A 14,411-nucleotide genomic window follows, 5' to 3' on the forward strand; every position below is an offset into this window, starting at 1 on the left:
TTGAGGGGATAGAATCATAGAACTGATTATGTGCAACTTAGTCATGGAATGCCCAAGGTAATGCATCTCCATTCTCGACTAGCTAACTTCCCCTATCTTCCTTCTACATACTTTATTATAAGGCTTTGTACGTCTTTAAACCATGCTTGATGGGTTCTTCCAGCATGTCTAATGTTGACGCTTGGGTGTAGCCTATTCAAGCTCTTTTATGTTATGCTTACCTCTTGTTGACTATGTTTACTGAGACTAGGTTAATGTAATCAAATGAACTTTCTGGGGACATTGAAAGATCAAATTTTTTTTATACCCAATTAGAGCTACTGGTCTGATGAGTGTCAAATCGATGTTCATTTCTTTTCACTGTTGCTTGATATATTCAACTTGGTGCTCATGGGAAGGTTCCACTCAACACCAACTTTCCTAGTTCATAAAACACAGAAATATCTCTAATGTCTCAAATGATAACTAATCTTGAACGTTTTGCAGTTTGCTTCCTAGCAACCTTCAACTTTCCCAAATTTGAAACTATTCCCTCCTCAAATATGTAATGTACACATATACATGCAGAAACCGACATTAAAAAACATTATCTCTATTATATGTTGCTCTTTCTCACTTTTAGGCTTCTGTGCTGTATCTGTCGTTTAATTACTGTCTTCATCTACCATAGTTATACAAATTTTATGTATGGCATTATTTCAGTTAGATGGAGAGAGATTTTTGGCTAGCTCAATACCTCTATAGATTATGTTTTCGGTCATAAACAGAGTTATATTTTCTTTTATTTTTATGGGGGGGAGGGGGGGGGGGAGGGGGGGAGGGGCCAAACATCAACACAAGGACAAGTATATACACAATGCTTTTTCGTGCTATAAGATATGCTAACATAAATGCATAATTCTATACATATTACAAGAATTCTTCCATTTTGCATCATGAACTCCACCCACATACTTCCATTAGTGTTTTGTAATAGACTAGCCTAGGGGGGCAGGGGTATTTTAGTGATTTACACTAGTTAATATGTTAGCTTGGGGAGTAAGGCAAATACACTATAAATAGAGGAGATTATGGAGAGAAAAAGGTATCAAGAAAATACTGGAGAGTTCAATTTAGTGGTTAGTTTGAGAGTGTGTCAAGTCACTCGAAAACTTGGCAATCTATCTTTTATTTTCTGTAGTTTTCCATTTCAATCAATCAAATATCATCATCTTCCTCTTTACTTTACTGCACAATTTCACAGTTCATTACATGTTTGCTTACAAAAAGACGCATGCAAAAGTATAATGTGACCAAGTGACAGGGACAGACTGACTGACATAGCTCCATTATAAGAATCATTCAAACTGCAACATCAACCACCTCCAAAGCTAACAAAATACAGATACAAATTTTACGGGGGGAGGTATTTATTGATTAATCTGAAGACAAGGGAATTGATAAGCATTCATCTCTCAAACTAATGTCCACTTGGACTTTTTACATAGTTCAAGATAAATCAGTCTAACTTGTGTTCTTGCCAAAAATGCTACAATTATATAGTTTTGACTAAATCAAGTCTCAACCCAATCACTTCTTATTGAAAAGCAAGGGAATATAATGAGATAAAAGTAGTCGCTCTTAAACTGCTTTTAATAAGCAAAAGGTACATTATAGCATTTCCCCTAAAAAAAAGGTAAACATAATAGCATTCCATATTTAAGGGACAGAAGGAATATATGCTAAACACATATGAGTATACCTAAGAACAAGATAAATTACCTTCAGCAGCAAGATTTGCTACCACCTTTAATGCATGCATTTGAACTTCAATATCTTCCGATGCTAACAATTTCAGTATTCTTTCAAGCCCAACTGATAGAAGGAAAAACAAAAAAATAAGGACCTCTGCTTTTAAATATTGGAGGAAACCTAGATGCTTTTCCTACTACAAAAATAGACAATGATAATAAGAAAAACATCTTTCCTTCTTCACATATCTTGGCAATTGTTGCCCTCTGCCCAGATATAGATCTGTTTAGACCTACGGCTGTCCGAAATGATGATGATTCTCGCATGTGCTGTTTGGCATACAGTTTCTTATCCTGTTAATAAGAATAATCTAGAACCTTCAATTTATCCATCTGGAAGGGGCAGCATCAGAAAAAAACATTTATGATACTATAGCATCATTTACCTCAACGCCTTCGTTATCCTCTGATGAACGTTTCTTCAACTTCACCAACTCATCTTCAAGTGTCATCCTTTGCTTCTCCTCTGCCAACAATTTCTCCTTCAAAGCATCAAGTTCATCCTTGAACTTTTCCTTAATTAATTACAAATAGAAAAAGCTCGTCAAAAAGCTGGGTGGCTTTGAATTTGGCTAGAAAGTAATTGATTTTTGAAATTACAAGGTTCCTATACCTTTTCTGATTGCAGATTCACATTTTCTATTTGCAGAGACTGCATTGTATTAACAGCTGCGTGATAACTTTGGTCTCTTTCTTCCAATCTTTCCATCAAATCAGTAATCTTGTTCTTCACCTGATCCTGTACATGCAAAACAATTTCATTATTAGATTACAGCAAGCTTGTGACTTACAAATCATATAAGCAAAAGTAGGATTTTGAACCAAAAATACTCCTAATTGAGGGGTCCATTCTAATAACCACCTCTAACTAAAAAATATAATAACCCAACTTCATACTAAACTCATTAATAAGTGTTTTATATAGCTTACTTTATCTTACTACAACAAATCATCGAAGACTCTCCACTCTCAGATAGAATGCATCTGCTGTTAAAGCTTGCAAAAGCTCGTCAAAAAGCTCAACGGCTTTGAATTTGGCTAGAAAGTCATTGATTTTTGAAATTACTAGGTTCCTATACCTTTTCTGATTGCAGATTTGCGTTTTCTATTTGCAGAGACTGCATTGTGTCAACAGTTGTCTGATAACTTTGGTCTTTTGCTTCCAATCTTTCCATCAAATCAGTAATCTTGCTCTTCACCTGATCCTGTACACACAAAACAATTTCATTATTAGATCACAACAAGCTTGTGACTTACAAATTATATAAGCAGAGGATTTGAAACAAAAATACCCCTGGTTGAGGGTCCTATTCTAATAACTACGTCTAACTAAAAAACTGACATACCGTCTTTAATCGTATTCTTCAAGGCCAACCGTAAAATTAATAGTCTACTATAGAATTAGATAATCCAACTTCATACTAAACTCATTAATAAGTGTTTTATATAGCATGCTTTATCTTACTACAGAAAACAATCCAAAACTCTCCATGCTCAGTTAGAATGCATCTGCTTTTTAAGCTTGCTGAACTGATATTTTCCCAGTACTAGGGACCATGACATATCGTCTTATATGGTGAGCAAAAAACTCATTCCACTGATGCAAGTTGATAGGTGCTTGAACAATTCTAAATATATAGATTAGATTCGAGAATCTTGAAAAGAATCTCTATCCATGAAATGCCAAATCTTGGTTTTGATTTGTTATAACAAGGAAGATTAGCTCTGGATCATTTAAACAATAAAGGCATTCAATCTTGTAAGAAAAATTTTCTCTTGATTTCAGATCAAGGTTTGAAAACTTATGGCAAGGCTCTCAAGTATCTCGTTCAACAAGAAAAGCCTAGAATAATGTTCTTCATTGAGAATCTCCCAAGTATTTTCTATTGCTCAAGTCTGAAAAATATATACGTCCAAGGCCATAGTTGTTTCATCTTATTCTTAAATTAGAAAATAAATATACTAAGGATCTGGCTTCTAAAGAATCGCCTAAAGCAGAGCCGAATAATTATCCAATTCGTTTAGTCCCACTACTACTCCAGCCTTTTATCTAATTAGCACAAACAAATACTAGTGGTTAACTATTAGCCTTACAAGATAAGATTCAGACAAAAAAGCTCCTAAGCTTAATATATTTGATTAAGTCAAGGTTGCCCTTTCAGACATGACAAATCAGTAGAATTCTTGTCTTCCTCACCTATAGGCAATATTGAGAAAGTGTAGTGATTTACATTTTTCTTTAAAGTTCAAATTAGGGACGTCAGAGCAATAATTAACTGGTATTATCAAATCATGCGTGTAAATCTTATTTTACGGGAAGAGGAAAGGGAGAGGAAAAGGGGACAAGGGAACAAAAGCAAACCTATAACTCTTGTACTCTTCATTTTGGCCCAAATATTCGTGTCGAATATATAACACTACAAAAAAGCATCGACACTTGGACACTTTATTTTGTCCAATAATCAATAATTTTTAAGATGTATCAATTATTAATTTGGTAATTAAGGATGCATTAGAGGTTAAATAGTAACAAGAGAGTTATAACAGTCCTTTCGGTAGCCATCCACACATGCATGGGTCAAATAGCAGTAGAACAAAAGTTATAATAAAGGTAGGGAGGTGAGATATATCATATTTTTGAAATTTCATAAAATCCCTGTATTTTCAAGTTAAGAATTTCCTTTTTACACTCTAGGATCCATCAGCAAAGCCACTGTGATCAGGGCACATATAATGCTATAAGTTCTTGAGTAAATAAAACCTACCTGACTTGATTTCTCTTCGCTCAAATGATTCTTCAGGGATTCTATTTGTTCTTCTGCACGCTCTCGACCCGCATGCTCATCTTGAAATCGCTTCTCTAAATTGGCTAATTTCTCCTCATACATCTGGATTGTTTCTAAGAGCAATTTCTGCTCAGAAGTTTGATCACTTGAAGAATTTCTTAGAGAATCCACTTGCTTCTCAGCATTCTCACAACGGAAATGCATGTCGTCTAATTGCTTCTTTAGCTGTGCTATTGTTTTCTCGTATGTTTGCTTGGCATCAAGCAGCTCCTTCTGATGTTTGGACTTTTCTGTTTGACATAGCTACTACGAGAAAACAATCCAATATTAAGATCTTCCAAGGTGTAAATTATATCATAGATTGCAAATAGAATGTAGACAAAAAGGAAAGTGAAACAGAAAAATTTACCAAGATGTTGAGATTAGGGAAAACAAAATAATCAATCAAATGAGATACACAGTTCTAGAATGGTATTATCATATTATTATAAAAAACTGGAAAATGTATTTTGACTGTGAGAAGGCTGAAGTTTAAGAGAAATGATTGAATAAGGCCCTAAAAGTATGTAGTATTTGAAAACAAAGTTAAATCTAGGCCACAGATTACTTTAATTTGCAAAACAATAGATTAGAATGTAATAGCAGAAAGAAAACATCAAATTAAATTTCGAAAATGTAAGAAAATAAGTTGGGGGTGGGAGCAATCGGCCATCCAGCCCTCACAAATCACAATCAATAGAAGAAACAGATACGTTGACAGAGCTACTAAATTTTAAGCTGTAATGGACTTATTGACGTATCTATGATTTTTACACAGGATATGCAAAATTATAAGGACAGTTTTTTTTCACATGACTTTTACAATATTTAAAAAGAAGGGGTAAAATTTAGCCTCCAGAAAGTAACCTAACTATTCACTCTTTCTTAAATTTAATATATAATGATCAACCAATGGAACAAAAGAAAGTGGAAATTCATACTAGATAGCATGGCATTTCCTCCAGATTGAGTCTAATATAAATGGTCCTAGATGCAAACAATACGTTAAGCAGGGAAAAAAAACGCGGTCGCGGTCGCGTTCTCGGTAACGGTCGCGTTTTCGCGGGAACGCCCCGTAACGGCCAAATAGAACGTTTCGCGGTCGTCGCGACGTGAATTTTGTAAAAAAATTCACATAGGCAGCATTTTAACTTTGTTTTGTTATCAATACAACATTTGGGGTACTTTTGATGGAAATTACTCTTTTTTTTTTTGGTGCAATAGTAAAGGTGTGACTAAGTGTGGGAATAAAAAGAAAAAGAGAATAAAAATAGGGGACAAAAAAGAAAAAGGGAATAAAAAATAAAAATAAAAGGAAGAAAAGAAGACAGAGAAGTGGAGAACAAGCGAGATATTTTATCTCAGTTCTCACGTGACTAGCAGTCACAAAATAAAATGAAAAAGAGAAGAAAAAAGAAGAGAGAGAAAAGAAGAAGAATCATCAGATCCATAAAAGAGAAGTAACCTACTTCAACAACGGCCGGCATCCACCGGCGGCTACGATGCCAGAAGCATCTAAAGGTATATCGCCGGCATTTTCTGTCATGACCGGTGAAGCAAGGGCCATCATTTTCCTCCCATACGCATATTAGGGTTTCTTTAAAAATTAGGGTTTCTTTAAAATTAGGGTTTCAATTTTAGACTGCAATTTGAAGTAATTAAATGAAATTACTTGAGGGTTTTGTGTCGAATTAGAGCATGAAGAAGCCTGGTAAGATTTAATTCAAGAAATTTTAGTCCGATTTATGCTTTTGTTCTCCTTTTTCCTTCTTTGCCTCGCGTTTTAACACAATGCGGCCAAAAAACCGTTCTAGAACGCCGCAAATCCGTTACATAACGGCAGAACGGCCGAGTTTGGTGTGAATTTCCTTCCACCGTTCTAGAACGGGTTTTCTCGGAACGGCAACTCTCAAACCCGTTACAAAGCGCCCGTTCTAGAACGGAACGGCCGAGTTTTTCTTCCCTGACGTTAAGAGTCGACAAAAATCAAAAATATAGGCGGAAATAAATAAAAGAAAAGAGATGGATCACATGGATGAATCTATTTTTTGAAGGAAATGAAAATAGATGATTATTAGAAATGGCTAACAATATGATGAAGATTAAAGAAGTGGAACATAAAATTAAACAAAGAACCAATGGGGTACGTGGAAGAACTTTCACTAGTTAAAAAGAAGTTGTTAAGTCAAGTTTCTGCTGGAAGCCTGGAACAAAACCTACAAAAGAGGCCAGTAAGGATCAGGTTGCCTACATCTAACCCCCTCTCCTCCAGGACCTCCACACCTTAGTAGGTAGGCTAATTAGAAGAGTTGTGGCAATATTATGGTTTGGTAATCAATGTTTTTTCCGATATGAGGGAAATTTGTCCTCCGTTCTTGAAGTTTATGCTATTTACTGATTTATAAAACAAAAAAAAATAAGTTTGGTAATCGAATGAAAAGGCAACAGACCTTCATTGAGCTCTCTTGATCACTCACGAGTGCCTTCAAAGCATCTGATTGATTTTCAGCTCTTTTAGAGCGTAGTCGCTCATCTTCCAATTGCTCAATCAATGCTGCTATTTGGTTTTCATACATCTGGGTAGTATCCGCAAGAGCTTTCTGGTATGTAGAGCTTTCATTATAATTTTGCTACAACATAGACCGAGATCATTACTGTTCATGAACCATAAAAACTTAGAGGAACAGTTAACTATTAACACAAATGATTGCCATTGGAATATTTGGGGGTGCGAGGGAATAAAAATTGAAATACAGTTAAAACATGAACATATCATCCCAATGACTTTAGGTTTGAAGTCCCAACAGTGCTCATTCATCATTTCAGCTCAAGCCTCAAGCATCCATCTGGGATACCAGACACTCAAATGGGGATTGACACTTGATTTTTTGCCAACAATGAGGACATTAATACTTTTCTACTTGCAAATTTTCATGTACGACAACGGAAAGTAATCTTGTCCTCATGTCCCAATCACATCTGTAGACACTAATACTGTAGTACCTGTATTTATATATTCTCAAGTTAAGATTTTTCCATGGCAGACTATTGGAGCCATATTCGGGGCTGACTCTGCATTTAAGTCCGTACATTATAAATTTACAATTATCTACTAGACTCTACGGAAACAGCGTACTTACATCATCATAGTGGAGTTTCGTCAAAGGCATTGGGCTATGCCACTGTAAATATCTTAAGTAATCTAAATATGAATACACATCACTTCATTCACTTGTCTAAAGACAATCTAAAGGTCAGAAGTAAACTATTCCAGTTATATGTAACAAAGGAGGAAAATGAAGAACTCTAAAGTTAATATCATGCAAAAGTTGGCATGGACTTTGTGGGAAAGCATTTTCCGATATTCAGGCCTCCAACTCCTGCCCTTGGAAAATTAATTTACTTAAATCATAGGTTTCTTCTCTGTCATTTGTCACCCACAAATTCAATTCAGTAAAAATAAAGTCCATGAAAGAGTATTAAGCAGGGAGCAGGTTTAATTCCAAATTCTTCCCCCAGGGCCCTCTCTCACAGATAATAAGAGAATGCCTCATGGTCCTGGATTTCATTTCAGGAGGAACACTCAGAGTAGAGTTCACGGAACTTGCAAGGTTCCAGGATTTGTTTGAGAAGTTGAGAATTGTTCTATTTCAGATCAGACTATCAGAGACTATAGTAACATCTTCCATAATCACTGGCAAAAAAAACCATGCGCGTTTACTTTCTGCATCCATTATCCAATGACACAGAAATCAGGTCTAGAAGGAGTTAGGTTCTTTCAGAGGACAGCTTGTCTAAAAAGGGAAAACAAGTGCAATTCCCTTGATATTTTGTTCTAACGTAGGGAGATGAGAAGCAATTTTTTAGTGTTGTTGGGCCTTATGATCAATGAACTGGGAAAACACCCATGGAACATAGCTATTGAGGTTAAAGTAATTCAGTACGTTAGCCAATCTTCTGTCATTTATAAGTTAGTTTATGGGGATTCAGTAGGTTTGCCACTGCCTGGAGCTATAATGTAAATATATAACTATAGTATCACGAAACGTCAAATGCCACACCAAGCAGCCAGAACCTAACGCTTCACACTGATAAACAATTGCCTCAGAAAAGAAACTCAAAAACTTGATACATGCAAGCTCTACTGTCATAAAGCCATTGGTTTCTTTCTATCCAAGTGCACCACCACATTGCCAGTGGAACCATCCTCCACACTACAGCAAGCCAGAGTTCCTTTATCCTTCTTTTCCAAGCTACAAGAACATCTGCATGCAACTCATCTTAACAACGCTAATGATAAGTCCCAAAGAGAAAGAACCAAAGAACTAACAAGCGTCCATACCCCATACCCATGTCGGAGTGTTGAGGGTCTGACATGAGTACTTGAGGTGAAATGAAGAATCCATATAACATTAGATTTTATGCTAATAAAAAAGGTTTATCAAATACTCCCTCCATCCCAATTTATAGTGTTTTTTGCATGGGATTAAAGAAATTATCATTTGCTTTATAGTACCTGCATTGGAAAGATAAGCGTTTGCATTCGCGAGTACAAATATTAAATGTGGCTACAACTTTCCATGTAAAAATGAGGACAAATATTAAATGTGGCTATCTACCTACAACTTTCAATGTAAAAATGACGACAGAACATAAATAAAAATTGTTTGATGAGGGTATTTTAAAAATAAAGTACTATCACAGGAAGAACATTTTCGGACACCAAAAATGGAATACAAGCACTATGAATTGGGACGGAGGGAGTAATATTTTTATTAATGCAAACTGATCATACTTCCAAAGCCTTAACCTTTACAATACACGACAATACTTCAGCAACGACCACTCCAAAAGAAAAGAATCAAGTACAAAGACAACAAATCATATGATAATCAAGAGAATGCTGTGCCTTTGAAAAGCAATAGAAGCAGAAATCTATGAAATAAGAGGAATTAATGAATGGAAGTTAAAGGAGATACCTTGTAATGATCTATACTCATTTCTAGACGTGCTACCTCATCATGCAATAGTTTATTATACTCTTTTTGATGATTTAATTCATCCAACATAGCTTTCATATCCAGCTCAAGACGAGCATTCTCCTTCTCTAGGATCTACAAACAAATGAGCAAGACCAAAACTTAATTGACTGAATAATATTTACAAAAATACAGTCTAAAAGAGGGTTACCATCGATGGACTTCATGAAAGCATACTAGTCAACAACAGTAAAAAGTATCAAAATCATAAAAGCAAGGCAACTACCTCAGACCTTGCAATTAGCCTCTTTTCTTCCTCAAGGAATGAATCTTGAAACACTTTGATCTTCTTCTCCATTTCATTCTTATAATTATCTCTCAGCTTTTGTTGCCTATCAATTTCTTTAGTAAGATTGTCAACTTGGCTTTCAAGCTTTCTAGACAACCTCTCATAATCAAATTCTTCTTTCACCTTCATCACATTCACTACCTTCATAGCCTAAAATCACGCCAAACAACAAATGACTCCATCGAATAATCAATGTAGACTCTAGACAATTTAAGGAATATGCGTTTGTATCTAAATATGCTGGCAAGGTAAATAATTGAAATTAGGGCAGGTTTTAATTTTTTTAAAACGTGTCAGGTCAAAAGTGGTAATTAATTTAGAGAAGAGCTTATAATCATATAAAGCAAATAAGTTCGATTGACAATTATAGTAAGTACAAATAAAGGCTAATAATAGCAAAGACGTTTTTATCAGGTCTAAATTAACACAAAATCAGGGGAATTTGGAGGAAGAAAGACATGAAGCTATCTCACTCGCAAGGAACACGGTAATAATGATTAAAAAAATATTAGTACTTTGCAGAGCATTCATTACAGTGGCGATAAGTAAATTTTATCCATAAAAAATGGAAGGAAGATTCAAGTATTCAACTACACTGTAACATTAAAGAGGATATAGAAAATATCTTTAGTTGCCAGAGCATCCAACTTTCAGATGAAAGACAAACATAAGAAGACTTGCACTTTGTTTGGATAGCAATATAAGAGAGAAGGGAGGGGGGAGATCGAGTTCCATTTTCCCTCCAAATTTCTCCAAATTGAGAGGGATGATTTATTGAAGGAGAAAAAATGGACCCTTCCTTCCCCCCAATCCCTTATCCAAACAAGGGAACTTGTTCCCCTCCCTTTCCCTTTCCATTTCTCTCCATTCCTCCTATCCAAACAAAGTGTTAGTAAATATTAAATAAGTGCACCAGACAAAAATCACAAGAAAGAGATAAGCCATCTTTCTTCAACAGATTATCAAGACAATTAAGCAATGCCTTATTGCCTTCTTTGATTGAAAGGACAAAGTAATTTGTTCTCCATAGTTTTCAGAAAAGCATGTCACCATGAAAAAAATCAAGAAGGCAGACAGTTCTCAGACATTTGGAAACACTAGAGAAACTCTATAAGAAAAAACAAACCAGAGAGCAGGTATAGAATGATAAAAAATCAGACATCTATGCTCCATGGAATTTTCATCCATAATCGCGGAGAAGTTACTTACTCTTTGCCCAAACATTATTGTGCTAGTAGTTTCTGCATGATGCCGTGCTGAAGGCCCAATTGTTATTATCAAAGAAGTCCTAGCAGAGCCTATTCAATAGAAATGCACACCAAAATCAGGACCAGTAATATCATGGTAGGATCATCCCATCAGTTCAGACGTAATCTGACAAAAGTGAAGACATTTCATTGTACAAGATTGTTTCTACTTGATCCTATTTTTGGCACACATTTTACCATCTTACCCCCTTTCTCCATAATATATACACCTTTCCACTCACTCTCTCTTACTTTATCCACCTTCTTCTTACACCCACCCACCTTTTAACTACATGTCTCTTACTTTATCCACCTTTTCCTTACACCCACCCACCTCTCCTAAAAACAAGAGTCTATAATAAACGGGTATATAGAAAAATACGAAGAGAGCACTATAATTGCGAATTCTTTCTCCGCTTTATTTCCAAGGAGGCAAGGAGATTTGCTCAATTGGGGTGAAATTTTCGAATTAGACCGTGCTACTTTGAAATCTGATGGTGTTTTTCGTAGTAGTCCGAGGGGTTGGTTACTTTTGGACATGCCTCCTTTGCCCTACCCTAAAGCACTTCACCATATTCAACACCATAAATATAAAATTACTTCAATGTCTATGGAGAATAAACCAGACATAGCAAGGCAGGGGCATCCATATTTACACAACCTTACCAGCTGACCTCTGAGATAACAAAGAGGATGTTCTCATTCATAACGGGACTCAAAACAATAACTGTCTGCTACATCATGCTTTGGAAAAGGTATTTACAATTTTAAAGACCACTGAGCATTTTAATAGTTATCATTATTTGAATTCCTTGAAACAACTTCTACACTAACATACTATATGATGGAATATCATATTAATAGAGAAGGTCCAAGACAAGGAGTAAAGACAAAAGCAGGAAATCAAGGAATCCAGCTTTACATTCTTATCATGCACCAATTTTAACTTTTGATCTCAATGAGAAAGGAACAGATTCTTAGCAATGAGAAAACATTAACTTTAGATCGACATCAGTGGTCACTCTAAATTCAGATGTATGCATAGACCAGTAAGTTATTTGCTCGCACCTTTTCCTCTAATGTAAAATGTTAAGTTTCCATTTATTTACTATTCCCTCTATTATATAGAATTGATTGCCACATATTCCACAATCAATTCAATAATATAAACTGCATTGTAAACAAGTAAATTATGACAGTAATCACCAATCACAAACAATGTATAGCACCAACGTTGGAGGATCTTGGACCTCATGTAGGGGCAAAGATGTTAACTATAAAACCGTAAATACTACGGTCTTCCAATTCAATCTTTGACCATTGTATATTACAAAGGCTAACAGCTAAAATTTAAATTCCATGTCCAGAACTACTTTCAATTACTCATTCAATGAGTGTAGTTGCACATTATAGTTTTTAGCTTATTATTTTTACCATAAGGTGGGGTGATACCCTAGAATTTAATCCAAGATTAATTTGTGAGTTTCAAAATTACCATAGGTCATAACTTAATAGCTTGGACTTTTAACTTAATATTGGAGCCGGTGAATTTAGGACAGAGAAATTATCCAGCAAATACCAATAAGTCATACATTAAATCATGAGAGATCTTGCTCAATTGTCTAGAACCTGTAAAGAAGTAAGGATTTCGAGAGCTACCCCCAAATGAGTCCCGCAAAATTCTTGTCAACTTGGAATCTCGAGTTGGGATATGTGGACTGCTTTCAGCCAATGCATTAATGCATTTTCCCAAAGCAGTCAGAGAGAGATTGATAAATTTAGCCTCCTCGAGCAATAGTCCTTCGCTACCTGTCATGACATAGGAAAAGTAGCATACTTAGATTTTTAAAGGCATAGTATGAATGTATGATACATCTGGCACCAACGACCATGCAATCAATTGAATGCTATCCTTATACACCTATACTTATTTCATTGCGAAATTATAAGATAACTTTGTGTTATAAGTCATTTTCCTGAATGCCCCTCACATTTTTACCCTGTCTCAACTAATCCGAAACTTGTTACACATCATTAAATGTAATAAGGTGTTAAGCTGTTAACTACTTAGTATCTTTAAACTACAACCATAAAATCTAATTATTATTTTAATAGAAGTAAAAATACAAAGAAATTCAAACTCCTTATTTTTTGTTTCTTTCTCGTGTTATGTTCAGCCCATCTCTTTCTTCTCTCTTTCTTTCTGCAAATCATACCCAACTTCAACAGTTGCAACAATTGCAAAATAAACTTATCATATCCATTAGTGTGAAGCTGCAATATAAACTTAACCGAAAACTCCTTGAAACATCCACAAAAATTTGATATTCATATATGCAGCAACTAGAAGAAACGACATTCAAGTTCTGCCCAGCATTGAGGAGATAAAGGAGAAGCAACAAGATGGTATAGGTGATATAAAGGGACGAACATTGAGATGAATTCCAATCTTCGGTTTGCCAAAATTGTTATTTTTCTTTCTATCACCAGGACTCCTTCAGTTACGAGTTTCTTTTATTGAATTCGTAGTTTCAATTGTTTCGTAACAAATTGATCCATTGTCGCTAAGCTGTTTGTTTGTGCAATTGGTTTGATTACTAACTGATAATGAACTCTTTTTATGATAATATCAAATTGTTACTTTCTCACATGTCAATATTGTGGTTATTAGTAAAATGAATTTTTCTCTTAGCTGCTCACTATAATTCAGCTACTGTTGAACTTGCCTCTCAGTTTAAGAAAGGAGGAGGAGACAGAGAGGGGGGGGGGGGGTGTCAAGAACTGGAGTTAGAAAAGGTAGAGTGAAATGGGTTTGTTTGTTTATTTATTTAAAGGGAAATAATAATTAGTTTAATGATTTTACGTGAAAATTAGTTATTCCGTCACCCTTAGTGACATTATACAAGTTCAGGGTTACCTGACACACAAGTGTAAATGAGAGGGTCATTCAAGAAAAAGGCCTAAAACACAGGGTTACCTCCAATAATTTCCCTATTTTATTTCATTTGTTGTGGACCCATACACCATTATTGCAGAGAAAGGAAGAAATATATTTGCTTCCAAGCCTATGTTACTTGACGCTTCATTTCACCTCACGTACATGTCAGATCCTTGACACTCTGACATGGATATAAAAACTTCAACACTTCATTTTGCTCATAATTATGAAAAAGTTTCACAAACATTGCTGAGTCAGACACTTGGACACGTATGTCCGACAC

At 35.3% G+C, this 14,411-nt stretch overlaps 1 protein-coding gene across 6 annotated transcripts in view; it reads right to left on the minus strand.

The window, feature by feature from the left end:
* LOC104896724 (kinesin-like protein KIN-UC) overlaps positions 1-14,411 on the minus strand; it is a 29,916-nt gene that overhangs the window by 6,554 nt on the left and 8,951 nt on the right. For 4 of the 6 annotated variants that reach the window (XM_010683497.4, XM_010683496.4, XM_019250318.3 and 1 more), the window contains 11 exons: positions 12,850-12,999; positions 11,153-11,241; positions 9,881-10,093; positions 9,595-9,729; positions 7,066-7,245; positions 4,556-4,879; positions 2,870-2,995; positions 2,404-2,529; positions 2,177-2,305; positions 1,967-2,084; positions 1,762-1,854 (listed from right to left, as the gene is read on the minus strand). In XM_010683497.4, the coding sequence (XP_010681799.1) occupies positions 1,762-1,854; positions 1,967-2,084; positions 2,177-2,305; positions 2,404-2,529; positions 2,870-2,995; positions 4,556-4,879; positions 7,066-7,245; positions 9,595-9,729; positions 9,881-10,093; positions 11,153-11,241; positions 12,850-12,999 (1,683 nt within the window). The remainder of the gene's footprint in view (positions 1-1,761; positions 1,855-1,966; positions 2,085-2,176; positions 2,306-2,403; positions 2,530-2,869; positions 2,996-4,555; positions 4,880-7,065; positions 7,246-9,594; positions 9,730-9,880; positions 10,094-11,152; positions 11,242-12,849; positions 13,000-14,411) is intronic. The other 2 variants (XM_010683498.4, XM_048647654.2) reach the window with 2 other exon arrangements.

The sequence above is a fragment of the Beta vulgaris genome, chromosome 6, assembly GCF_026745355.1.
Source record: "Beta vulgaris subsp. vulgaris cultivar EL10 chromosome 6, EL10.2, whole genome shotgun sequence".
In the NCBI taxonomy this organism is placed as follows: Eukaryota; Viridiplantae; Streptophyta; class Magnoliopsida; order Caryophyllales; family Amaranthaceae; genus Beta; species Beta vulgaris.